Source organism: Panthera uncia, chromosome X, assembly GCF_023721935.1.
Source record: "Panthera uncia isolate 11264 chromosome X, Puncia_PCG_1.0, whole genome shotgun sequence".
In the NCBI taxonomy this organism is placed as follows: Eukaryota; Metazoa; Chordata; class Mammalia; order Carnivora; family Felidae; genus Panthera; species Panthera uncia.
This window is the reverse complement of record NC_064817.1, coordinates 120344661-120370730: the sequence shown is the minus strand read 5'-3', so window position 1 is coordinate 120370730 and position 26070 is coordinate 120344661. Positions and strand designations below refer to the sequence as shown.

The 26070-nt window shown below is 46.8% G+C and overlaps 1 protein-coding gene across 1 annotated transcript in view; it reads right to left on the bottom strand.

Annotated features, from left to right (window-relative positions):
* Window positions 1–26070, bottom strand: part of ZNF185 (zinc finger protein 185 with LIM domain) — a 56704-nt gene that overhangs the window by 18469 nt on the left and 12165 nt on the right. The window contains exons 12-16 of the mRNA XM_049644447.1: window positions 24106–24192; window positions 20977–21078; window positions 19818–19916; window positions 16862–16951; window positions 11215–11412 (exon numbers count right to left, since the gene is read on the bottom strand). Of these exons, the coding sequence (XP_049500404.1) occupies window positions 11215–11412; window positions 16862–16951; window positions 19818–19916; window positions 20977–21078; window positions 24106–24192 (576 nt within the window). The remainder of the gene's footprint in view (window positions 1–11214; window positions 11413–16861; window positions 16952–19817; window positions 19917–20976; window positions 21079–24105; window positions 24193–26070) is intronic.

The window sequence follows — 26070 nt, the reverse complement described above, 5'->3', positions numbered from 1 at the left end:
CTTTTAGTTTCGTTGGTTGTTTCCTTTGCTGTGCAGAAGCTTTTTATCTTCATAAGGTCCCAGTAATTCATTTTTGCTTTTAATTCCCTTGCCTTTGGGGATGTGTCGAGTAAGAGATTGCTACGGCTGATGTCAGAGAGGTCTTTTCCTGCTTTCTCCTCTAGGGTTTTGATGGTTTCCTGTCTCACATTCAGGTCCTTTATCCATTTTGAGTTTATTTTTGTGAATGGTGTGAGAAAGTGGTCTAGTTTCAACCTTCTGCATGTTGCTGTCCAGTTGTCCCAGCACCATTTGTTAAAGAGACTGTCTTTTTTCCATTGGATGTTATTTCCTGTTTTGTCAAAGATGAGTTGGCCATACGTTTGTGGGTCTAGTTCTGGGGTTTCTATTCTATTCCATTGGTCTATGTGTCTGTTTTTATGCCAATACCATGCTGTCTTGATGATTACAGCTTTGTAGTAGAGGCTAAAGTCTGGGATTGTGATACCTCCTGCTTTGGTCTTCTTCTTCAAAATTACCTTGGCTATTCGGGGCCTTTTGTGGTTCCATATGAATTTTAGGATTGCTTGTTCTAGTTTCGAGAAGAATGCTGGTGCAATTTTGATTGGGATTGCATTGAATGTGTAGATAGCTTTGGGTAGTATTGACATTTTGACAATATTTATTCTTCCAATCCATGAGCAGGGAATGTCTTTCCATTTCTTTATATCTTCTTCAATTACCTTCATAAGCTTTCTATAGTTTTCAGCATACAGATCTGTTACATCTTCGGTTCAGTTTATTCCTAGGTATTTTATGCTTCTTGGTGCAATTGTGAATGGGATCAGTTTCTTTATTTGTCTTTCTGTTGCTTCATTGTTAGTGTATAAGAATGCAACTGACTTCTGTACATTGATTTTGTATCCTGCAACTTTGCTGAATTCATGTATCAGTTCTAGCAGACTTTTGGTGGAGTCTATCGGATTTTCCATGTATAGTATCATGTCATCTGCAAAAAGTGAAAGCTTGACTTCATCTTTGCCAATTTTGATGCCTTTGATTTCCTTTTGTTGTCTGATTGCTGATGCTAGAACTTCCAACACTATATTAAACAACAGCGGTGAGAGTGGGCATCCCTGTCGTGTTCCTGATCTCAGGAAAAAAGCTCTGTTTTTCCCCATTGAGGATGATGTTAGCTGTGGGCTTTTCATAAATGGTTTTTATGATGTTTAAGTATGTTCCTTCTATCCCGACTTTCTCAAGGGTTTTTATTAAGAAAGGATGCTGAATTTTGTCAAAGGCCTTTTCTGCATCGATTGAGAGGATCATATGGTTCTTATCTTTTCTTTTATTAATGTGATGTATCACGTTGATTGATTTGGGAATGTTGAACCAGCCCTGCATCCCAGGAATGAATCCCACTTGATCATGGTGAATAATTCTTTTTATATGCTTTTGAATTCGATTTGCTAGTATCTTATTGAGAATTTTTGCATCCATATTCATCAGGGATATTGGCCTGTAGTTCTCTTTTTTTACTGGGTCTCTGTCTGGTTTAGGAATCAAAGTAATACTGACTTCATAGAATGAGTCTGGAAGTTTTCCTTCCCTTTCTATTTCTTGGAATAGCTTGAGAAGGATAGGTATTATCTCTGCTTTAAACGTCTGGTAGAACTCCCCTGGGAAGCCATCTGGTCCTGGACTCTTATTTGTTGGGAGATTTTTGATAACCGATTCAATTTCTTCGCTGGTTATGGGTCTGTTCAAGCTTTCTCTTTCCTCCTGATTGAGTTTTGGAAGAGTGTGGGTGTTTAGGAATTTGTCCATTTCTTCCAGGTTGTCCAATTTGTTGGCATATAATTTTTCACAGTGTTCCCTAATAATTGTTTGTATCTCTGAGGGATTGGTTGTAATAATTCCATTTTCATTCATGATTTTATCTATTTGGGTCATCTCCCTTTTCTTTTTGAGAAGCCTGGCTAGAGGTTTGTCAATTTCATTTTTTTCAAAAAACCAACTCTTGGTTTCGTTGATCTGTTCTACAGTTTTTTTAGATTCTATATTGTTTATTTCTGCTCTCATCTTTATTATTTCTCTTCTTCGGCTGGGTTTAGGCTGTCTTTGCTGTTCTGCTTCTATTTCCTTTAGGTGTGCTGTTAGATTTTGTATTTGGGATATTTCTTGTTTCTTGAGATAGGCCTGGATTGCAATGTATTTTCCTCTCAGGACTGCCTTCGCTGCATCCCAAAGCATTTGGATTGTTGTATTTTCATTTTCGTTTTTTTCCATATATTTTTTAATTTCTTCTCTAATTGCCTGGTTGACCCACTCATTCTTTAGTAGGGTGTTCTTTAACCTCCATGCTTTTGGAGGTTTTCCAGACTTTTTCCTGTGGTTGATTTCAAGCTTCATAGCATTGTGGTCTGAAAGTATGCATGGTATAATTTCAATTCTTGTATATTTATGAAGGGCTGTTTTGTGACCCAGTATATGATCTATCTTGGAGAATGTTCCATGTGCACTCGAGAAGAAAGTATATTCTGTTGCTTTGGGATGCAGAGTTCTAAATATATCTGTCAAGTCCATCAGATCCAATGTATCATTCAGGGCCCTTGTTTCTTTATTGACTGTGTGTCTAGATGATCTATCCATCTGTAAGTGGAGTGTTAAAGTCCCCTGCAATTACCACATTCTTATCAATAAGGTTGCTTATGTTTATGAGTAATTGTTTTATATATTTGGGGGCTCCGGTATTCGGCGCATAGACATTTATAATTGTTAGCTCTTCCTGATGGATAGACCCTGTAATTATTATATAATGCCTTTCTTCATCTCTTGTTACAGCCTCTAATTTAAAGTCTAGTTTGTCTGATATAAGTATGGCTACTCCAGCTTTATTTTGGCTTTCAGTACCATGATAAATAGTTCTCCATCCTGTCACTCTCAATCTGAAGGTGTCCTCAGGTCTAAAATGAGTCTCTTGTAGACAGCAAATAGATGGGTCCTGTTTTTTTATCCATTCTGATACCCTATGTCTTTTGGTTGGCGCATTTATTCCTTTTACATTCAGTGTTATTATAAAAAGATATGGGTTTAGAGTCAATGTGATGTCTGTAGGTTTCATGCTTGTAGCGATGTCTCTGGTACTTTGTCTCACAGGATCCCCCTTAGGATCTCTTGTAGGGCTGGTTTAGTGGTGACAAATTCCTTTAGTTTTTGTTTGTTTGGGAAGACCTTTATCTCTCCTTCTATTCTAAATGACAGACTTGCTGGATAAAGGATTCTCGGCTGCATATTTTTTTTCTGTTCAACACATTGAAGATCTCGTGCCAATCCTTTCTGGCCTGCCAAGTTTCAAAAGAGAGATCAGTCACGAGTCTTATAGGTCTCCCTTTATATGTTAGGGCACGTTTATCCCTTGCTGCTTTCAGAATTTTCTCTTTATCCTTGTATTTTGCCAGTTTCACTCTGATATGTCGTGCAGATGATTGATTCAAGTTACGTCTGAAGGGTGTTCTCTGTGCCTCTTGGATTTCAATGCCTTTTTCCTTCCCCAGTTCAGGGAAGTTCTCAGCTATTATTTCTTCAAGTACCCCTTCAGCACCTTTCCCTCTCTCTTCCTCCTCTGGGATACCAATTATGCATATATTATTTCTTTTTAGTGTATCACTTCTCTAATTTTCCCCTCATACTCCTGGATTTTTTTTTCTCTCTTTCTCTCAGCTTCCTCTTTTTCCATAACTTTATCTTCTAGTTCACCTATTCTCTCTAATGCCTCTTCATTCTGAGCCGTGGTTGTCTCCATTTTATTTTGCAGTTCATTGATAGCATTTTTTAGCTCCTCGTGACTGTTCCTTAGTCCCTTGATCTCTGTAGCAAGAGATTCTCTGCTGTCCTCTATACTGTTTTCAAGCCCAGCGATTAATTTTATGACTATTATTCTAAATTCACTTTCTGTTATATTATTTAAATCCTTTTTGATCAGTTCATTAGCTGTTGTTATTTCCTGGAGATTCTTCTGAGGGGAATTCTTCCGTTTGGTCATTTTGGATAGTCCCTGGAGTGGTGCGGACCTGCAAGGCACTTCCCTTGTGCTGTGGTGTATAACTGGAGTTGGTGGGCGGGGCCGCAGTCCGACCTGATGTCTGCCCCCAGCCCACCGCTGGGGCCACAGTCAGACTGGTGTGTGCCTTCTCTTCCCCTCTCCTAGGGGCGGGATTCACTGTGGGGTGGCGTGGCCCGTCTGGGCTACTTGCACACTGCCAGGCTTGTGGTGCTGGGGATCTGGCGTATTAGCTGGGGTGGGTAGGCAAGGTGCACGGGGGCAGGAGGGGCAGGCTTAGCTCGCTTCTCCTTAGGTGATCCACTTCAGGAGGGGCCCTGTGGCAGCAGGAGGGAGTCAGATCCGCTGCCGGAGGTTTGGCTCCACAGAAGCACAGCGTTGGGTGTTTGCCCAGAGCAAGCAAGTTCCCTGGCAGGAACTGGTTCCCTTTGGGATTTTGGCTGGGGGATGGGCGAGGGAGATGGTGCTGGCTAGTGCCTTTGTTCCCCACCAAACTGAGCTCTGTCATCCCGGGGCTCAGCAACTCTCCCTCCCTTTGTCCTCCAGCCTTCCCGCTTTCCGAGCAGAGCTGTTAACTTATGACCTCCCAGATGCTAAGTCCCGCTTGCTGTTGGAACACACTCCGTCTGGCCCCTCCGCTTTTGCCAGCCAGACTCGGGGGCTCTGCTTGGCCGGCGGGCCGCCCCTCCGCCCTGGCTCCCTCCCACCAGTCTGTGCAGCGCGCACCGCCTCTCCGCCCTTCCTACCCTCTTCCGTGGGCCTCTCGTCTGTGCTTGGCTCTGGAGACTCCGTTCTGCTAATCCTCTGGCGGTTTTCTGGGTTAGTTAGGCAGGTGTAGGTGGAATCTAAGTGATCAGCAGGACACGCGGTGAGCCCAGTGTCCTCCTACGCCGCCATCTTCTCACGAATTCCTCATGTCAATTATTTTTAAAAGGACTTAATTTTAAAGGAGCTAGTAGTCTTTGGGCACCTGGGTGGCTCAGTTGGTTAAGTGTCCGACTTTTACTCAGGTCATGATCCCACAGTTCGTGAGTTTGAACCCCATGTCAGGCTCTGTGCTGACAGCTCAGAGCCTGGAGCCCGCTTTGGGATTCTGTGTCTCTCTTGCTCTCTGCCCCTCCCCAGCTCACGCTCTGTCTCTCTCTCTCCTTCAAAAATAAATAAACATTTAAAAAAGACATTTTAAAGGCTCTAACAGTGTTTACAATCATTTTATCTCCTATGTTTACTTTAATTTTTTCTCACACTTTGATTTAATAGATAACCAAGTAGTATTTCTCACTATCCCATAATCGTTATCAAATCCTCAAACCTTCTGATAACATTTGACATTTTGACTTCCCCAAATCAAATCTGAAATATCTTTTACACCTAAAACTGACACTGGGATTTCCCAGAGGGCCCAAAGGATTTATTTATTCTTTCACCTTGCAACAAGAGCAGTACTAAAACTATTCATATTTATTTAATATTGTATACATTTTATGGGAAGCAGTGTCAAATCCAAAAATAATAATGCTGAGCCTTTCCTAAGTTAAATTTTAAGGGGTAAAATTTTAATTATACAAATATTTCAGAAATTATATAAAATTCCTAGCGATCTGTCAGTGCCCTCACTGTCTTGGTGCTGCCTTGCCAAATATTAAAACAACAGCACAATGTTATCAGTCATAATTTTAATTATTTTTTAAATGTAACTTAAATATGTTCTTACTACCATATGTCTGTCTTTCACTATCTTGAAACTTTCCCTTTTAAAAGGGTCATTGCCACTACTGTTGCTAAACTTTTGTGAGAACAAGTACACCCACGTGGGGAATTCTGACTCCTTCAAGTGACTGAGGAATCCATTTCACCAGTTAAGTCATCTAAGAAATTCAACAGGTTCTTCTCCTTCCCCCAATTACATTGTTCTTATCATTGTCGGTCATCTGAGATAACAGATCTAATGAACTATAAAAATTAAAGCTTGCTAAACTGATGGAAGAACTCAATCTCCCATGGCCTAGGGTTTTATCCTTGGTACCGATCATCCTCTGATCCTCTCCTGATGGGTCACACCAACTGTCCCCATGTGAAATAATATCTGGACCACCCATGAGAAATCCCTATTCTGTCTGGGCTCTGGAAGAGTTTAACCTGGTCAATTCATACATTCTAAAATACCCACAGGGATTTTTCCAATCCTCTGTCCACTCTCCCTCACAATTCTGCTGTTATCATTGCCTACATCCCTGCAGGTCTCACTCTACTTCCCTCTGTACTTCCTGGAATCCCAGGCTAGTCAAGCCTTGTCCATTAGGAGGTTTGCACTGACTGGCTTTCCTCCTGGTGCATACCCAGAATGGGGCTAAGGGTCTGCTTGCTACTTTGGACTATTAGCAGTAGTGGTCTTTAATCCTCTGGCCCAAAGACTCCAAATGTCACCTTTACTGATGAGCCTAGTCTACCAAGATGCCATGCCAGAGACCTGACCCGGAAATGGAAGACCTAGACGGTTCTAGAAAGAAGAATTTTCCACAACTACACCCAGCATGCTTGGGGATTTGGACTACTAGGAGGAAGAAAGGAAGGACAGTTGCAAGGTGTTGCTGCCCACCTTAGAAACAGAACAGTATTGCCAGGGCAATTCATCCAGGCTGGCCCAGGCAGAGCCTCTGTCTGAAAGTCAGAGCCTTGCCTCAGGTGCCCTTGTCTGCCAATCTGTTTGAGTGTGCCGCTTTGTCTTGGTGTCTCCATGGACTGGGCATTTGCTCAATTGGCTCCAGGCACTTAGAAAATAGCTTGGAGATACTCTGCCCACAACCTGGGCCAGAAGGAGTCACACACTCCACTCTGCCACTTGAGCCACAAAGATGACTTTTTGACTTAACACTTCTCTTTCCCTTACTGCTCCCCCAAGTCTTATCAGCTGCCCAATTCTGGGTCCATTTTACTTACTTAAGAGTTCTATTTCCATATCCACAGCTACCACCCTAGCTGGGGTCCCATCATCTCTTACTTAGTGGACTTGAACCTCTTTGTAGCTCTTCTCCCTGCCTCCACTCTTCCCACGTCCAGTTCATTCTTCATACTGCCACCATAGAAATAAGTCTAAAGCACAACTCTGACCATTTCACTTCCCTGCTTAAAACTTTTCTGGCTCTGGGGGTGCCTGGGTGACTCAGTCAGTTAAGCGTCTGACTTCGGCTCAGGTCATGATCTCGTGGTTTGGGAGTTCAAGCCCCGCATCAGGCTGTGTACTGACAGCTCGGAGCCTGGAGCCTGCTTTGGATTCTGTGTCTCCCTCTCTCTGCTCCTCCCCCACTCATTCTCTCTCTCTCTCTCTCTCGCTCTCTCGCTCTCTCTCTCTCTCTCAGAAATAAAGAAACTTTAAAGAAATTAAAAAAAAAACCTTTTCTGCCTCTGTATGTGGGAATGTAAAATGGTAGAAAACAGCCACCGTGGAAAATAGTATGGCAGTTCCTCAAAAAATTTAAACATAAAATTACTATATGATCCAGCAATTCCACTTCTGGGTATATACCCAAAAGTACTGAAAGCAGGATCTCAAAGAAATACTTCTACACCCATGTTTATTACAATATTATTCAAGTTTGCCAAAAGGAGGAAGCAGCTCAAGTGTCTCTTGACACTTGAATGCATAAACAAAATACAGTATGTCTATATTATGGAATATTATTCAGCCTTAAAAAGGAAGGAAATTCTGACATACGCTACAACATGGATGAACTTTGAAGACATTATGCTAAATGAAAGATGCTAGTTACAAAAGGACAAATACTGCATGATTCCACTTCTATGAGGAACCTAGAGTAGTCAAGTTTATAAAAACAGAAAGTAGAATGATGGGTGCCAGGGGCTGGGGAGAAGGGGATGGGAGTTGTTTCATAGGGAAAGAGTTTTAGTTTTGCAAGACAGAAAGAGTTCTGGAAATTGGTTGCATAACAACATGAATGTACTTAATGCCACTGCCTTTATACTTTAAAATGGTTAAGATGGCAATTTTTATGTTTTGTGAATTTTACAACAATTAAAAAAAAACTTTCCTAACTCTTCTTTGTCCTCTGGAGAAAGTCCAAGCCCTTGTTAAGGCATAAAGATCAGACTCTGGCGGCTTTTGTCCTTTATTAGATTGATATGGTGTGTTGGTGACCCTAAGACCACCACCAGGGTCAATGATTCACTAGGAGGACTCCCAAGACTCAGCATATAGTCATCCTCAAGGCTAAGATTTATGACCATAGAAGGATACCAAGCAAAATCAGTAAAAGAAAAAGGTGATATTTTCATTCACGACCCAAGATTATTACTGGAGACTGGTCACATAGGAACTTTCTGCCTGGCACGAACCAAACTCCCAACTCCCAGGAGGCAAGCAGACACTCAGCATAAAGCACGTTGTTTGTAAAAGTGATCCAGGTGGTCACCCTTAACTCTCATCATTTAGGGAAGTTTTCATATCAGTGTAGAGAACTGTTTACCTCTTCAAGTTCCTGGAGGCCAGCCAAGGGCACATCTTGCAAGCAGCCCTTTCTTTTTTTTTTTTTTTAATTTTTTTAATGTTTATTTATTTTTGACAGAGAGAGACCGAGCATGAGCAGGGGAGGGCAGAGAGAGAGGGAGACACAGAATCCAAAGCAGGCTCCAGGCTCTGAGCTGTCAGCACAGAGCCCGACACGGGGCTTGAACTCACAGACCGCGAGATCATGACCTGAGCCGATGTCGGACGCTCAACTGACTGAGCCACCCAGGCGCCCCACAAGCAGCCCTTTCTAAAGAGAGTAGCCTCAGGCCTGCTAGGTTAACTCTTGTCTGCCCAACGTCAACTTTTCAATGGCTTTCTCATCATAAACCACAGCCGTATCAAACCACAGGGTGCTCCGAAGCATGCAACACTGCCATCTACCCTTCAGCACAGGAGATTACCCTTACTCTTCGGCCCCTCCTTCACCTCCTTACAAAGTGCTTCAAGAGGAACATCAACTGTCACCTCTGTGAAGCCTTCTCTGGTTCCATGCAGCCAGCCAAGTCACATACTCCTACTATGCTGCCATTATAACCTATCCATGCCTCCTTGAGGTCAGTATCTCCAGTGCTTAGGACATAGCTTGGCATGGGCTAGTCATTAAGTAAAATATTGTTTAATTTTACAATGTGTGGCTCATTAACTCACAGAAAAAATCAAGGAGCCCACATTACTCTGTGTATTCCTTCCCCTGCCCTCCAACCTACATTTGCACTCATCCTTCCCTCCTGTTTCAAAAACAGAGCCCTCTACTTCCTTCCCAAGACTCTAGAACCCCATCCTAAGCCCACCATAAATTCAGTGACCATTAACCTTTGGGTTTGCTCATTCTTTATTCAAATACCAAACTGTCTTTGCCAACAGTGTACTTCCTCCCCTGGGAACATAGGCATGCACTCTAGAAAGCATTTCCTATCATCCTGTAGCTGTATTTATCTAATCACCCATCAAATTTCCATCACTTGCTGGCCAACATTTTAGAAAGAGTTGTATACCTCCACCAACTGCACCACCTCACCTCCAAATTCTTCCTCAATCCACCATAAGTCAACCAAACCTTTCTGCCTCCCTGACCTGCCCTCCATTTAAGGCAGCCATAAACTCCATTCTACCAAATCTTGTGGTCTTATTTAAAGGTCCACAGCATACTGGAAAGTTAGCTCAGCCTAGCTTGGTTTCCATGACAGTACTCTTTCCAAGTTCTTCCATTTATCCAAAACTTTCTTTCTCAGTATCTCCTTTCAGATCCTCTTCTGCTACAAGACCTTTCAATATTATTTGCCAGAATTCTGACCCAATCTGCCTTTGTAGCTCTTATTTTTATCTTTTTCCATTGTATGGACTCAGAGTTTTAGGGGGCCAATAATTAACACCTCTTTTTAGACAAAAGAACAGAAAATGGAGATAAAGGTCCACTGATGAAGCTGATGGCTTTACACATAGAGCCAAAAAGGAGGGCACCCCTTACATCCTTGAACCACAGGGCCTTACTCACCCAGCCAAGAGCCTGGCTGGACAACTGACCCCAGGGGCTTGTAGACAAAAGCAAAGAATCCAGGGAGAACCTTCTTGGCTGTACATATGAAGCCATTTTCTTCCAAAGACAAGGAGGATTGGTGGCCAAGTTGGATCCATGCAGTTTCTGTTCCCAATGTGGCAACCAATTAGCCATTCCTGCCCAAGAGAAAAAGAGGAGGAAGGGAAGCCAGCAGCATAAACAAGAGACCAGGGAAACTCCACATCCATTAAACAACAACAAAACTGGCATTAATAACATTAATGCTATATTAATCATGAACAGATCAGACATGACTTGTAGGAAGATTCGCTCCAGCTGCCATGTGGAGAATCAGGCCAGGCCTTATAAAGTAAGATGATGCAGGAGACCAGTTAGGAAACTATTTGCTCAGTCAAGAGAGAAATGATAAGGCCACAAGTCTTATTGCCTTATAAAATGTAAAGTTGAAGGAAAGTGGTAGCCAAGGCTTTTCCAAGATTTCAGAATTGGTCAACTGAGTGGGTGGTGATGGTCGCAAGCTGTGGAAAGAATGAGCTGAGATATAGCAAGGAAGTTGGGGAGACGTTCTGTGCAGAGATATGATAAGGTCATTTGAGTTATGCTGAATGTAAAGTGCCTACAGGGAATCTGGACAACAATGTCCAGTAGGTCTGGAGTTGAGTGAAGATTATACTAGGGGCTGCAGAGTGGATGAGGTTGTCTGAAGAATGTTCTCTCTCTCTCTCTCTCTCTCTCTCACACACACACACACACACACACACACACACAGTGCCATTTTACACACACAAATAGTCCTCTTCCTACTTATGACCCCCATCTTGGGAGACCTCCTTCCTGGTCCACGTGTCAGAAATTAGCCAGGGCTTCTTACCTCTGCATACATACACCAGCTCCTATCCCATCCCTATCCCAACTACTTGTGCTATAGGAAGCCCCTAAACACTGCTTTGCACCCAGGGAGTCACTATCCCAATCCCACTCATGGAGCAGGAGTTTGAACACCTTGGTGTGTGATGTGCCAGGCACTGGCATAAACATGGGGTAAGAGTGGGTCCCACTTGGGTCATGGCCCCTGACAACTCTCCAGCTCAGGTAGGCAGGGACCCAGCACAGTTTAATACTTACCTGCTGGCCTGGCTGTCCAGTTCCACAAGCTGCTCTGGTCTTTTGGAGATGCTCTGCTGCTCTGGGGTCCTGGGGGCTGCAGACTGCTGGGAGGGTGCAGCTGGGTCCCCATGGCCACCTCTCAGGACTGCAGGCCTCTCCTGCCAGGTCTCTCCCACCTTGGCAGCCACATTCTTGTCTTCAGAATCAGCCAAGGTGCTGAGGAAGAGTGAACACCTTTATGGAATGAGACTTTGGGACCAGTCCTTCTTCACCCACTGCATGCTGATGTCACCTCCTGTGGCCATAACAGGCTCCTCTCCCAGAGGGTAGGGAAGAGAGGAGCCCAAAGGCAGTCCCCACTTGTACCAGAGAAAGCATGAGCCTCTGATGATTTTGCCATACCCTCAATAGAGCAATAGAGCAATGAGGAAGCAGATTCTCAGCTGTCTAGGCATCAAGGGAGATCTTTCTTCCTCCCTGGAATCACATCATGCCTACACTTGCACACCCTTCCATCCCCATCTGAGGTGCTTCCAATGGTCTCATTCTTTCTCCTGGTGCTTCCTCCTTAACCTCTAGTGTGATGGTGCTGCTGCCTGGAGGCCTCAAAGATGTTATATGACCACTAGGCCAGGGACACTGAGTCAGGCTAAACTCAACTCTCCCAACATCAGCAGCCTGCCTCCAATCACTGGTGAGGCTCCCCTGGGACAAGAAGATCACACTACCAGCTACCTCCAGCCCTAGGATCTTTTATTCATAGAAGTTAATCCCATAGTAGGCATGCTCCCTGCCTTCATGCTTCAAGTGGAGCAGGGACCATACTTTTTGCAAAGTATGCCCTGAAAGCAATGCGACTCTTCAGCCTCTGGTGAGAGGAACAAAAATATCCCAGCAGAGACAATAAACTTATTACCACTTCCAGCTGCCCAGGCAGATCTGCAGGCAAGTGGATGTTGTGTCTCCCTGTGCTGCTTCTACCCTAATGGTCTGCTGCAGCCCAGCCAGATACCAAAAGTGGTCTGCTCAGATAATGCCAGTCCCTTAGTCAGCAAGATACCCTGACACACCCACTCCACCCTTATCTGTGACATACATGCTTGAGCCAAAAACAAACGTAGAAGCCCAAAGAGCTTGTTTCCTGCCTCTGTAAGCCTGGAGCTAGCTTTGCCATGGACTTAATCAGAGTCCTGTCCCATCTCCTATCTGTTATAGAATTACAGTAACAGAGATTGTCCTTATGAAGTTTGTGAATCAAGTCAAGATTTCTGCAAAGAGTAATTTTGGGGTCTACTGAAACACAGTGGCAAGTGGGTGAATAAGGTTCCTTTGCCCTAGGCCTCAGAGCAAAGCCACTATGATTATAGGAGTTGTAATCCACCTGACCTATAAAAAGTAAATCTTACTAAAACAGTCACAGGCAGTCTTGCTGAGCAATGTAATAGCCCAGAGATCTCCCATGCCCCTAATGAACTGCCTGGAAGTCACGTGCTTAGAGATACACCTGTAATTAGATCAAAGATCCAGTAGCCTAACACAGCTACTGCCAATTCCTGACACAATCAGACTCTCCACATGGAAGATAACAATCCCTTCCATTCTTAAACTACCCCCAAAAGACTCCTCTGCTGGTTGTCAATGGTTCTTCACAGTGAATACATGTGCTTAAAGTTCACATGATTCTCATGCAGAAAGAACATAAACCTGAAAATCCGAGACTTGCAACATAACAAAGAGGAAAACAGCCTATGTTTGAGATGTAAAGTCTAATAACAAAAGTTTGCTGGGGAAGAAATGAACTACTCTGTCTTATTAAATGAAATCAGGCCAATAAGCTGGTAAAAGGAAGCAGAGGCCAGTTTTCCCAGTGTTTTTTTGAGGTGGAAGGAGGCATTCCTCTGGGGCTGCTTTATTTAGCTTGAAGTCTTTTATAAAAGGAGAGTTTGACATAGTACTTTGTGCCAGGAAATGTTCTACATGCTTTTGACAAACTCACTTGACCCTCAGAACAACACTGTGTGATAGGAACTATTATTACCACTATTCTACAGTAAGGAAATACAAACACAGAGTGTAAGAGGAAGAAACTTAGCATGTCTGACTCCATATTGTTTCTATTTCCCTTGCTACTGTGACCTATAGCTTAGAAACTTCTGCTTAGCCCTGCATGTAGGCATGCTACAGCTAAGATTTGCAAAAACCACTCTTTATCCAAAACTTAACTCACCCAAGGGGATAAGGAAGTATGCACAGAAATGACTATACTATGTTTAAGATTTACAGGAATAACATGACCAAATTCCTGTAAACAAAGATAAACTGACCAAGGACAGAGAAATTACACAACCTTCCTGGGATGTCTACAGATGGCAGTCATCTTTTAACTCCACTCCCTCCTGATTCCACCTTTTGCTAAGTTTCTTTTGCTTCTTTTATAAAGCTCAAATTTCATGCCAAGGGGAGATAGCTCCTTAGGACAACAGTCCACCATCTCCTTGGTTTGCTGTCTGTCTGGATAAAGTCGCTTTCCTTACCCCAGTGTCTTGCCTTTCCACTTACTGGCTTGTCTTGCAGTGAGCAAAATGAGCTTGGACTCGGTTAGAAGAGATGAAAATGATACCCAAGGTCGAATAGCCAGTAAGTGACAGAGCTTAAGCATAAGACCATGCACAGGAATACATGCTCCTGATTACCATACTATACCAACTCTTCCTGTACATGTGATGAAGCAAGACCAAGTTAGACTAGGGAAGAGTTCATCAACTTTGGAACAGTTTGACTACTCCGCAGGATCGCCTTGCCCCCTGCCCCCATCACCCTTCCTGGCCCAACTCTTGGGAATTAAGCTGCCTCTTCACAGAGCCCCAGAGCCCTGCCCAGGCAGATCTGCCCAGGAGGTTCCCTCATGGGTGGAGGATCCGCTGCCCTCCCCGTATGTCCACAGCCCCTGCCCCTGGGCAGCTCTGAAGATCAGTGGCCAGTGGCCGGAAACGACCGAGAGGCCGGGGACCCTGCCAAACAGGCGGGGCCCACAGGAGCCCCGTTCAGCTCCTTACGGGCACCCAGCTCGTTCCCTCTTTCTCGCCTCCGCCTGGACTGTGGCGATGGTCCGTCCACACGTGGTCAGAGGGGCTGCTTCAATCCCAAGGTCGGTGGCACCACCAGAGCCCACCGGGCCAGCAGAGCAAGGGCAGCGAGAGCCCAGGGAGCCTCCCAGACGGCAGGCCTAGCCCATTTGTGATCCTCGCGCACCATCTAGCGGCCGGAACCAGCATGGCAGCAAGAAAAGCTACACTGAGGCCGTTCTCCCCCAGGGCAGCCATTTCGTTCGGTGAACTGTCGCATTTCCCGATGGGCGCTGCGACTCAAGCTTCCAGTTGCAAGGAAATGGCGGTGCGCGCAGGCGCACACTAGCTTCAGCGCTCTCGCTCCAGCGCGCAGGCACACAGAAGACGGTGTCGCGCCCCACTAGGAGCACGGGCACAGGGACGCGCCAATCAGCAGCGCACGCGCGAAACCGGACTTGTGTCCCGGCTGCTCAGACTCCTGGAGGAGTGCTGGGATCTCAACCATTTTTCTTTCCAATCCAGCATCTGGTGGCTTTCCACAGACATCGTGAAGGCTCTAGAGTAAGGCTTGTCAACCTCGTCATTATTGACATTTTAACTGGATTACTCTATGGTGGATGCTGGTCTGTGTATTGTAGGTCATTGAGTAGCATCCTTGGTCTCCACCCATTATTTGCCAGTAGCAACCTCCTCCCCATTGTGACAATAGTGTCTCCAGCCATTGCCAAGTGATCCCTAGGGGTTCAGGAGGTGGGGAAGCTGCCCCTGGTTCAGAACCACTACCCTAGAACAAGGATTTTTAAGCTAGACTGCACATGATAATAAACTGGGAGTTTTAAAAAAGACAATGATGATGTAAGCCACCTCACAATAATTAAATCTAAGTCTCTGCATAGGGCTCAGGAAGCTTTTTTGTTTTTAAAATATTTTCCTGTTGATTCTCAAGTGCAGCCTGAGTTTTCTCCACTGCCCTATTGCATAAGAAGCTAGATCCTGTCCCAGTTCAGGGAATATTAGATGAGATCATGCAGGCAGAGTGCTTTACACCTTAACCAGCTGAGAGTTACTGGTTCTGTATCTTAAGAATAGGTTCCAAACAACAGACTTAATAAACTAGCTTTTTAAAGTTTTTCCTGAAGGTTTTTTTTTTTTTTTTTTAGAGGCTCTTGTGTTGGGACTCAGTTTTACCACTTGTAAGCCCTTGAGCAAGTCACTTAACCTTTCTGTGCCCCAGTTTCCCCATCTTATTCATTTCACAGAGTTGCTTGAAAGATTGTAAAGCATCCAGCAGAGCACACTATAGGTGTCAGTTACTGTTTTCACTCTGTTAACTGTCAGTGCAGTCAGAAACCAAAAAGACACAAAATAGGGCCTCATACCTCATAGCTTACTAAAGCCCTACTCCATCTATCATCCCTGTCACTGGTTAGGCTCCAGCCACTCTGTGCTTTGGAACATGCTGGTGTGTTCCCACAGCAGTGTTTTTAGGTCTGCAGCTCTTTTCTCTTTTCTAGAATTGGTTCCTTCTCCTTATGGGAGCTTGCCTGAGTTGCCCCATGTATTAGCTCTCCTCACTGCCACCACTCTATCTTAGCCCCCTGGGTATTTCTTTCAGAGCACTGTTCTTCCCAGAAGGCACAGAGACTTAGGTTTCACACCTTTGTTCTTCATTCCTACTGGGTGCAAACCTCACAGGATTGTGGGGAGCACTGTATGAGACACAGTGAGTAGAGTGCAGTGCACACAGTAGGTGACCCAAAGTTAAGTAGCTATTGTGGTTATTAACAATATCCAGTATTAAAGAATCAGCCCTTTCATACCTCAATAGGCCTTCTACTCCACCACTCCTCCACAAGGACCGTCAGTACTAGCCACACTCAACTGCATACAGTGCTCAGGAAATACCAGGTTGTTTGGAGTCTTTTGCATATCCTCTTCCCTTTGCTTGAAGGGCTCCTATTCACCTTTCAAGATTAGGCTCAAAAGCCACCTCCCCCATGAAATTTTTCCTGAGTCCCCCATTCCTCTGCTCCAGCATAATGTATTGTTCCAATCTGGGCTGGGCTTTACCTCCCATCAGCCATATCTGTGTGCTCCAGCCTCCAGCACAGGGCAGGTGCCATTCGAGTGATTGCTGATGGAAAGTGTGGGTACCTGGGGCACCTGGGTTGCTCAGTTGGCTAAGCATGGATTTCGGCTCAGGTCATGATCTCATGGTTTGTGGGATCAAGCCCCACATCCAGGCTCTGTGCTGACAGTGCAGAGCCTGCTTGGGATTATCTCACTCCCTCTCTCTCTGCCCCTTCCCTGCTTGCACTCTCTCCCTCTCAAAAATAAATAAACACTAAAAAAAAAAAAGACTGGGTGATTTCCTGATTTTGGAAGAATTCCTGGCTGGAGGAAGCAAAGTGTAGTGGAAGACTTTCTGGCCTCAGAGCCAGAAGCCAGAGGGTTCTAGCTGCAGTTTCACCTCTTGCCACCTGCTTCAGACCAGCTCACAGGCCTTGCTGGCCTCACCTTCCAAGCCCAAAGGCCAGTGCATACCTGACCTGCATCTCTCCACCTCAGAAGCTCAGCACTATTCCCTGATGCCTTACCCCTTCGAGTATGCATCCTTGTCCTCCAGGTCTGCTGGACTGTCACTCTTCTGGTCAGCTGGTCCAGCAGAGGCCAAAGTGGAGCTGGAGCTGAGGGAGAAAGCACACAGGCCTGCTGAGGCCTTAGAGCAAAGGAGACTCGGGGCCCTTGCCAGCTGCCTTCTCACCAGAAAGGGGAACCTACATCTGCCAGTAAAGGATGGCATCTCAGTCCTGCTGTTAGTATGGCACAGATGCCACTGTGTGTGATAACGTCTTGTGAGTCCCAGCTGTGAACTGGGCACCTGAGTTCAAGATCAAGCACTGCCCCTGATCAGCTCAGGGGTCCCTGGGGAAGTCTCCTAGTTTGGGGCTCCAGTATCCTTGCCTGACCTATACACCTCTTAGGGCTGTGTGGGAGTCCAGGAAGATTGTTCTTTACTAAATGCTCTGCACACCCACAGCAAACTGGCCACTCCTACTGGTGGACTGGTAGATGGAATAGGGCAGAAGCCTGCAGTTTGGGAATGCACAACCCCTTCCCATCGCACCTTAGCACTCTAGAGCCATGTGCCCTCCTCAGCCACCTACATGTGCTCCCTGGTACTGAGCCTCCTAGTGCCAGTTGGCTGTCCCTGGGATTCCTTCCTCTGATTCCTGCTTGCTGGATTGGGTTGCAGTCCCTACAGGAGGGTCTATTCCCAGGCTCTGTTTCCTAATGCCATCCCTTCTGCCACCTCAGCTTGGGTCCTTGTGAATACATGCTGGGCTTTCAAGGCTGAGAGTTTTCACCACACACATCTTGATCATCCAGGAGAAGAGGGAAGCCAACAGCTGGGCACACTCTGTGGAAGGAGTCCAAGCCTGGTCTGGGTTTAGGACTTTGTGTCTATATGTGTACTTCCTCCCAAAGGGATGGATTCTATCCCCAACAGATGATGAGAACTGAAGGACTGCTCGAACAGATGCTCAGGGCACAGTACTCAGATCACACAGCTGCCTGACACTGGGCCACCGTGTCCTTGTGGTTAAGTGTAGGCTCCCTGCAGGCACATTGCCTGGATTCAAATCAGTACTTTGCTACCTCTCAGGTGTGTGACCTTGCGCACATCACCTGAAATGGGGATGATAATTGTGTCTGCCTCATAAGTTTTCTGAGGAGAGTAAATGGGATAATAGATGCTAAGTACTTAGAATAATGCCTGGGTCCTAACCTGTGCTAAATTGTTCCTGTTTTTATTACTGGGGCCTGTGGACATTTATAGAAGCAGCATCCCTTTGTAGTCTATCTGTATCCATCAACTTGATACAGATTGAGTGACTGGGTGCTGTCTTACCCAGTCTTTCCAGGGGTAGGTTGCATTCTTTGTCTCTGTAAATCAGGCAGGTTGATGTTCACAGCAAGCTGAGCAGTCACAGCTCACAGAGCACCTCATTGCCCATGCAAGCCTGCACTTGAGTAACACATTCACTAAGATTCCTCATGTTTGTTCCCACATCCATTTATCCCAGTTGTACTTGCAACCATAATTACTAAATTCAATTATTAAACTCATAAAAGTGAATGGAAAAGGAGTGGTTGTTTTTTGCATAAGAAACATTTTCTGGGGCACCTGGCTGGCTCAGTCGGTAGAATGTGCAACTCTTGATCCCGAGGTTATAAAGTCAAGCCCCATGTTGGGTGGAGAGATTAGTTAAAAATAAAATCTTAAAAAAAGAACATTTTCCTTGGAAATATAATAAAGGTAAGTTTCTTAAAAATCATTGCCAAAATATGTACAGGTAAGACGATGTAAAAAACTAGGTTAAAAGTCTTTAGACTGTTTTGCAAGTTAATTTGATGTTTGGCTTAATTTTAAAGAAACTGAAAGCAGAAAGCAAAGACTTTGTTTTAGGAGGGTGTGTTAGCAAGAATGATCTGGATGAATATTCAAAGATAAAGCAGTCAAGAACTTTACCCAATCACACTGGACCAGAGGTCTACAACAGCAACAGTTAATCTGCACAACTGTGCTGGCCAGGACACAGTGAGGCAGGCTGCAAGTGTTGGCCTTTCAGACAGTGGTTTCCACTAGTGACAGCTCAAAGAGCCAAGGCCCCAACCCAGTGGCCTTTGCACCTGCTGAAGCAGAGTGGTAGGGCAGGTGTGCCGGCTGGCAGCATGCCCTTGTGGCTCTCTGCAGACACTGGCTTTGTCCGTCTGCTCTGAACCATAAGGGCACTAGCACAACTTGGAGCTGAACTATCTGTGCCAACATCAGCATACCTATACTTTGTCCCCAAGGATGACTCATGCTTGGTTTGCAGCCACTTAGGGACAGGTGGGACCTTGGGAACCACTCCCTGAATCACCTGAGAAAGTGGACCCTGACTCCACCCAGATCCAGGAACTTAGAGCCCAGCCAGACATGTTTATCTTCTCAGTGGGACCACTGCTTTTCCTCTCTCTGAACCACAGAGCATAGCTGTCCAGAGGAGGTGGGCAGGACAGGAAAAGGAGTTTAAGGATTTGTGGAAGGAAAAGAGGAAAGCAGAGATGAAGGACCTCCTTCTAGCTTGTCCTTGGAGCTCAGCCAAGAAGAGAGAAGGCACTGATTAACCCATCATTTGGTCATTCATTTGTCCCTTCACTCATTCCATACATATTCATTCTACTTCCTGGTGTCTGCCCAGGCAGGGCTGAACCTCCAGCTGCAAGTGGACCCTTGTGCCTGCTCTGGAGGATCTTGAGAGCAAGTGGCAGAGGGCAGGAGAAGGAGCAAGATTCAAGCATAGGCAATTCTGATAAGTGGAAAGCACAGGGACAAAGGATGTGGTGGGAGCAACTGGAGAAGCAAGCTGTAGACAGGACTATGGGAAATGACCAGTGTTCAGTGCCCCGTAACCCAGGCAGTTTTGGCAGCTTGACCCTGGCCTGTCACCAGGGACATGAGAGAATCAGTAACCTGGGGCCATCTGCCTCCTCCAGGCAGCTTACCCTCCTCTCCCAGAGTCAATGTCTACTTCAATCAAGCCTTCAGGTGGGAAGCCCATGGCTCTGGATCCCACATTGCCATCACTTGACTGTGCACTTGACCTGTTATGGGAAGAGAAACATTTGCTGACTCTGATTAGGTTTTGATCTAATATAACTAAGATGTCCTGAGAGCAGTCCTCAAGGACTAGAAGCTCAGGCTCCCAGTTGCCACCCTGCGCTGCTCCAACTAGAGCCAACTGGACATCAGCAAGTATTTCTGCTTTTCTTCAAAACCTGATAGAATGGCAGCAAGAGTGGAGCCAAAAAACAGACCAAAGTGGCAACTTGGGAGGAAGCTGGCACAACGTGGGGAAGCCAATGGTCAAAAAAACAAAGGGCAAAGCACGTGGGGCCACTAATAAATAATAGAGCCCAAGGCAGAAACAAGCTCCCCCAGACATCCCAGGTCCCCTTCCCTCATTTCATGACTGAGTCCCCATTGGGGATCCAGAACCCCACAGTGATAAAATGGAGGCAGACAGGCAAGGCTGTGGGCTCTTATCCATTACTGGTTACCAACTTCCCATTGAAGAAACACTCAACTCTCAGCCGTTGCTCACCACACCCAGGCTTCCTTGGTCTAGCATGAAGGACAGCTCAATGAGATAGTCATAGGATGGCTGGGCACAACCATCCCTTCTGGACTCATCATCCACCACTGGCTCTGCCTCCCATCCTTGCCAGCACCTGCCATGTCTCCCTTTATCCACAGTTCATCCTGGAAGTCTATGCTAGATGCTCTGTTGAGGTCAATGCATCCTTCGGTTATTGACTTCCCTAAACTTCTGACTTGGCAGGCTTGCTTGCCCTGGCCATCAGCAGGACTGCTTTCAGTGGGGGCAAAGGCACAGTGAAGTTGGGCCAAGGGCTGGGTAGGGGTGGTCTGGCCTGGAGTTTTGTCCTCCTCTGCAACTGGCTTTCTGAGGGATCTTGGCAGGGGCCTGCCCCTCTCCAAACCTCATACATTCCTTCATTTATTCTTTCAAAAGATATTCACTGAGGACTTGCACTGCCCCAGGCACTGGGGACACAGTGGGGAACTGGACAGTCCTGGTCCCAGCTGTATCCATGGACCTTACACCATAGGCCACATGGGCTCTATGTCCCTGCACTGAGTTACCTTAGGTCTAGATTGGGGCCCTTGCAGGCCTCCTCACCAGCCAAGTCTTTCTTGGCCTCTCTAGGACTGGGGTCCTCCTTGTATTTGGAGCCCAGGGAAGACCTATGGAGGAAAGAAACATGTTAACCATCCAACCACACTCAAATGAAGGCATTTATCTCATACTCAGATGCCAACTGTCTCCAAGGAACTTAAAAGCTGATATTGCAGGACTAGCCAATTCTCAAAATATCATTACTAATAGCTACTATTGATTTAGGGTCAGACTCCATTCTCATGATTTTGCATGCATTAACCCCCCACATAAACCCCAGGATATGGGCAGTATATTTATCCCTGCCTACTTTCTAGATGAGTGAATGGGAGCACAGACAGCCCAAGCAACTTGCCCCAAGGTTCCCAAGGGGAAGAGCTAGGATTTGAACCCAGTCTGATTTCAGAGTTCTGCACTATAATCCTCCATGGTGTTGAGACTTCTCCTAAGCTGCTAATTCAACCTCCCTATGTTCTCTCTGAGGTCATCGAGGAGCCTCATGGTTTCCAACGCAATGGATACACTACTTTCATTATCACCATTCAGGACCACTAACCCAGTGGGCCACTCCTGTCTTCTTTCCCCAATTCATCTGTCATGACTGTGACACCATCTCCTACCTCTCTTGCCATACCTTCCCAGTCTCCTTCACCATTCCCTCATCTTCTGCCCCTTAATGTTGGTGTTATCAGCATTCCTTTCCATCTGCATGCTCCACCTCCTTGCCCACCTCCTCCTCCTTGACATCAACTGCTACCCTCAAACCAATGACTTCCACATGTTCGCACATCTCTGTGCTCCTGACCCATACCTCCAATGCCTTTCAGACTGTCCCTCGGTCAGCTCACCCTCGACATGGCTAGAATTGACTGCCACTCCCAGCTGCCCTCGGGGGGAAGACCAGGCAGCTGCCACCTCCACACTGGGCTCTGTGCCCAGCCTGCTAGCCCCTCTCTCAATTCCCTTGATATTGTACTTCATGTAAACACTGACATTGAATCCCATTATTTCAGCTTTCATCTGTCTGCATATAACATGTAAATTTCTTGAACCCTGACCTCTCTCCCAAACCTCAGCTACAAACCCTCAAATGCCTCCCAGCAATTTGTATTTGGTTGCCCCCAAGTAAACTCATATATTCATTTAAAAATACTAAGTATTTATATCACCCCTCCTTGTCCCTTGCCCCTGGTCCTCAGTAGTGTGGTGAGTTATGGAGCAAAAGGTGCAGAGTGGGAGTCAGGCAGCCTGAGTGGAGTCCTGGATCTGCCTGCTCTTGGCCATGTAACCTTGAGCAAGTTACTTGACGATTCAGGGTCTCAGTTTCCTCATCTGTAAAATAGACATAGTGACTGCATCTGCATCATGCATGAGGATACCTGCTAGGCTGTTGAGGCAGGGCAAGGCTTGGTGAATTCTAGCTTTCTCTCTTTCTTCTTTCCCCAAATTGATTCTCTGGAAAGTGGGAGAGGAGCACCCCCATGGGATTTCAATGGTTGTAGCTTTGCCACTCCCAGACAAAGTACCAGAAGCCTTGTGGGTTCTGGAGACAGGAGACACAGCAGGGATGTTCACTGGAGGCAGCCTGGCTTCCTCCTGCATCTCTCGGGGTTACTTGGACCCCGTTTCTCAAAGACTGGTCACCTTAGGAAAATCAGTGAAGCAGCTTCCAATGTTACCTTATTAAAGATGTTGTCACACTGGATGATCCTCAATCATTCCAGCAACAAACACTCTCACATTTCTGTTCTGGGCCAAAGGGAATGTAGAGAACATTTAGCTGCAGCCCCTGCCCTCCAGGCTCTCAGAGTTCTTAGGGAAAATTGATCCAGGAGTGGACAACTGTGCATAAGCACCACATGGAGACCTGGGAGGCTGGAGACAAGGGCCCAAGGAGGGAGGGGTATATGAGGAGTACTGAGTTCAGGCTGCAGAGCCCAATCAGGGTGGGGGGCACTGCAGGGTTTTCCCAGGGGGCTGGAATGACTACTTCTGCCTTTTAGAAATCTCACCCAGGTAGAGATGTGGAGGGTCTAGGGATGGGGCAATAGGAGAAGAAGAATAGGAAATATCTCTAAAATAGAATGGGTAGGACTCAGTGCCAGACTGGGGTGGGGGTGTGAAGAAGAAGGCACCAAAGAGGAGAGTAAAGGTACCTAGAGATCCATCAGGACTCATCTTGGATGACACTTCCTCCAGGAAGCCTTCCCTAACCAACCCACCCCTATGCTAGTGAGAGGCCCCTTTGGAGCTCCTACTGCTCCAGTGGGCATACACTCTGGCCTTTCTCCCCAGACTCTGGGATTCATGAGGAAGAGTCTCAGTCTGGCTGCTTCACAGCTGCCTTCTAGGCCCTGGCGCAGGGGTCAGGTGTGCATCAGGGGCTCAGTAAATGTTAGTTGAGTGAATAGTTAAATGAGTAGGAGAGAGAGTGCTGCAGGATCCCTCCCACTACTTGCCCCTCCAAAGAAAATTGGCCCCTCCATGCTCAGATCTCCCCTTGTCCCCACCCCAGCTCTTAGCAATCCACACCCCATCCTGTCTGCCTGTTGCATGGCTCTCTGCCTCCTATCTTGAGGCAGGGGCTGGGCCCTCTGTGCTCCTTGTAGTCCTCCTGTCCCTCACCCTCCCCAGCACCAGGTGTGGTGGCATCATGAGCTGTCAAGGCTGACCTGGTGACCCTACCCTGTTCCCAATAGTCCTGTCACACAAGCAGAGCAACTGCCCCAGTGGCTTCAGGGGGCTTTGCAGAGCCCATGTCCCAACCCAGCACAGCTGTCCTGTCTTGTTCTCAGTGATTGGGAGGGCTGAGCCCTCACAGCTTGCTGGTGTCTGCGTCTGCCTCCCTTACCAGGCAGATGGTCAGCATCTCTGGCCAGGGGACAGTCACCTCTGGCTCGCCAGGGCCAGGTTTGCCTCACATGAACCAAGTACTTGCCCCTAAAGAGGTGTGGGGTGAAAACATGAATGGAGGCAGAGGACCTATATTGACCATGTCTCTTACCAACTAGCCCCTGGGCCTAATCATTTGCATCCCTTCCTTGCTTATCCCATCTCTAAAATGGTGTGGAAGGAGCCCAGCAGGGCCCCCATACCTCATTCCTTCCAGGTCTGAGGTCATCAGGCGGAGTCCTGCCCCAGGTGTCATGATCTGCAGGTGGACAACTTCCTCACCTCTTGTACTGCAGCCAAGAAAGATAGCCAGGGAGTTGCTGGTAAGGAAAGCCTCCCCCTTTCCCATCTGTGCCAGGGGTCCAAGGGCATTCTCCTTCAGAGGCTTCCTGGGTAATGCAGTGGGACACCCAGAACCATTGTCTTTTTTTTTCTCTTGTCTCCTCTTTGGCCTTTAGCTTTCTTGGTGCTACAGCTGAGCTTGACCCACTGACCTCCAGGTTGCAGAAGAAGGAGAGTGAAACACCCCTTTACCAGTCTCCCACCCTTAAGCCCAGCCCCCTTTAAGCATAGCAAGTGGATTCTGGATGGAAATGGGACTGCCCAGCCCCAATGCCCTGTCTGTAGCTGCTGTCATGATGCTGTCACCCACTTGCAGAGATGAGCCCTGGCTATGGTTCCACTGGACTGCCCAAAGTGGCTATTTGTGAAGCCAGTGGGAATTCTGGGTATATAGGCTGATGGGGACTGATGACAAACAAGATAATCAGGAAACTTACAGGCCAAAGTTGGAGTGAGAGCCAGTGGGAGTAGGATATCAAAGACTTAGGGGATGAAGGAAAGTGACCAGTTGCCTGTGAACTGGAGTCCACAGAGAATCAGACATTCTCAGCACTCAGAGGACCCCTCTGAGGATTCCCGTGCTCAGAACCTGGCCTACAGCTGACCACATACATCCCGCCAAGTCTGATTCCACTGCAGGACCTGACCCCCAGCAGGCTTGGGCCATGGTGATGGCCAGAGCCAGAGGCAATCTAGAGCTCTCTGGCTTTGTGGGAGTACTCTTCACTCAAGACCATACCTTTCTAGGTCCACAAAGTAAGGCCTAAGCCATCCTTTAAGACCCAAACCACTTACAGCCACTCCCTCCTTTCTTCAGCTGCCTGTGGACACTGGGTTGGGTCCTGGGTTATAGATGGGGGTGAGTCCCAGGCCAGGTGAAGCCCCCAGCCTAGTGTGTATGGGGGGCAAAATAGGGACAGAGTAGCATGGGTCCTGACTCTACTAAAGTGTAAGACTGTGCACAAATTCAGCCCCAAGGGCACCTGAGAAGCTTCATGGAGATGTGGCCTCGCTGGGGGCCAGCTGGAAGCAGGTGGGAGAGGAAGAGATGGAGGCTGGCAGGAGCCTTAAATGATGAAACCAGATCTGGTGTGGCAAAGGGATGCCATGGAATGGGCTTAAAGTGGGGGGTGAAGAGCTTCACATGATCAGACTGGCACTTTAGAAAGGCCCCTTTGGGTCCATGACAGGGAAGGAGGGGCCAGGGTGAAGGCAGAGAAACAGGTAGTCTTCACCTTGGGTGAGCCGGTGTGACTTCGCTGCTCTCCTTGGAAAGTCACCTTGGAGTTGATCCTGACATCCGGCTCCAAGCTAAACTAGGGGGCCATAGAGGACCGGGTCAGTGGGCTGCCTGTGTATGTCCTTCCTGGGATTTGGCTGAGAGGTCGCACATTAGAGATGACAGGGGGAAATGGAAGGGCTTCCAGGGACAGGGGGCCTGGTGCACAGGGGCAGCTCTGATCTGTGCATGTCTCCTCCCATGATAGCAATGATGACAGCATAAAGCACCTGGCCAGGACACACCCCACTTGGGAACATCACAGGCAAGTAAAACATACTTCCTCACTGGTGTTTCTGGTTATGTGGCGGAGGAAATAGGAACAAAGTGTCATCCCAACCTGCCCAAGCTGGCACCTCTCCCTCAATGCCTTCTTCCTTTTTTGTCACCCCGTTGAGCAATCCCTTCTTGAAGACCCAGCTCAAGTGGCACCTCTTCCAGAGGGGCTGTTATGAGTTGCACTGTGTCCCCTTAAAAGATATACTGGATTCCTAACCCCTGGTATCGAAGACTGTGCCCATTTGGAAATAGGGCCATTGCAGATACA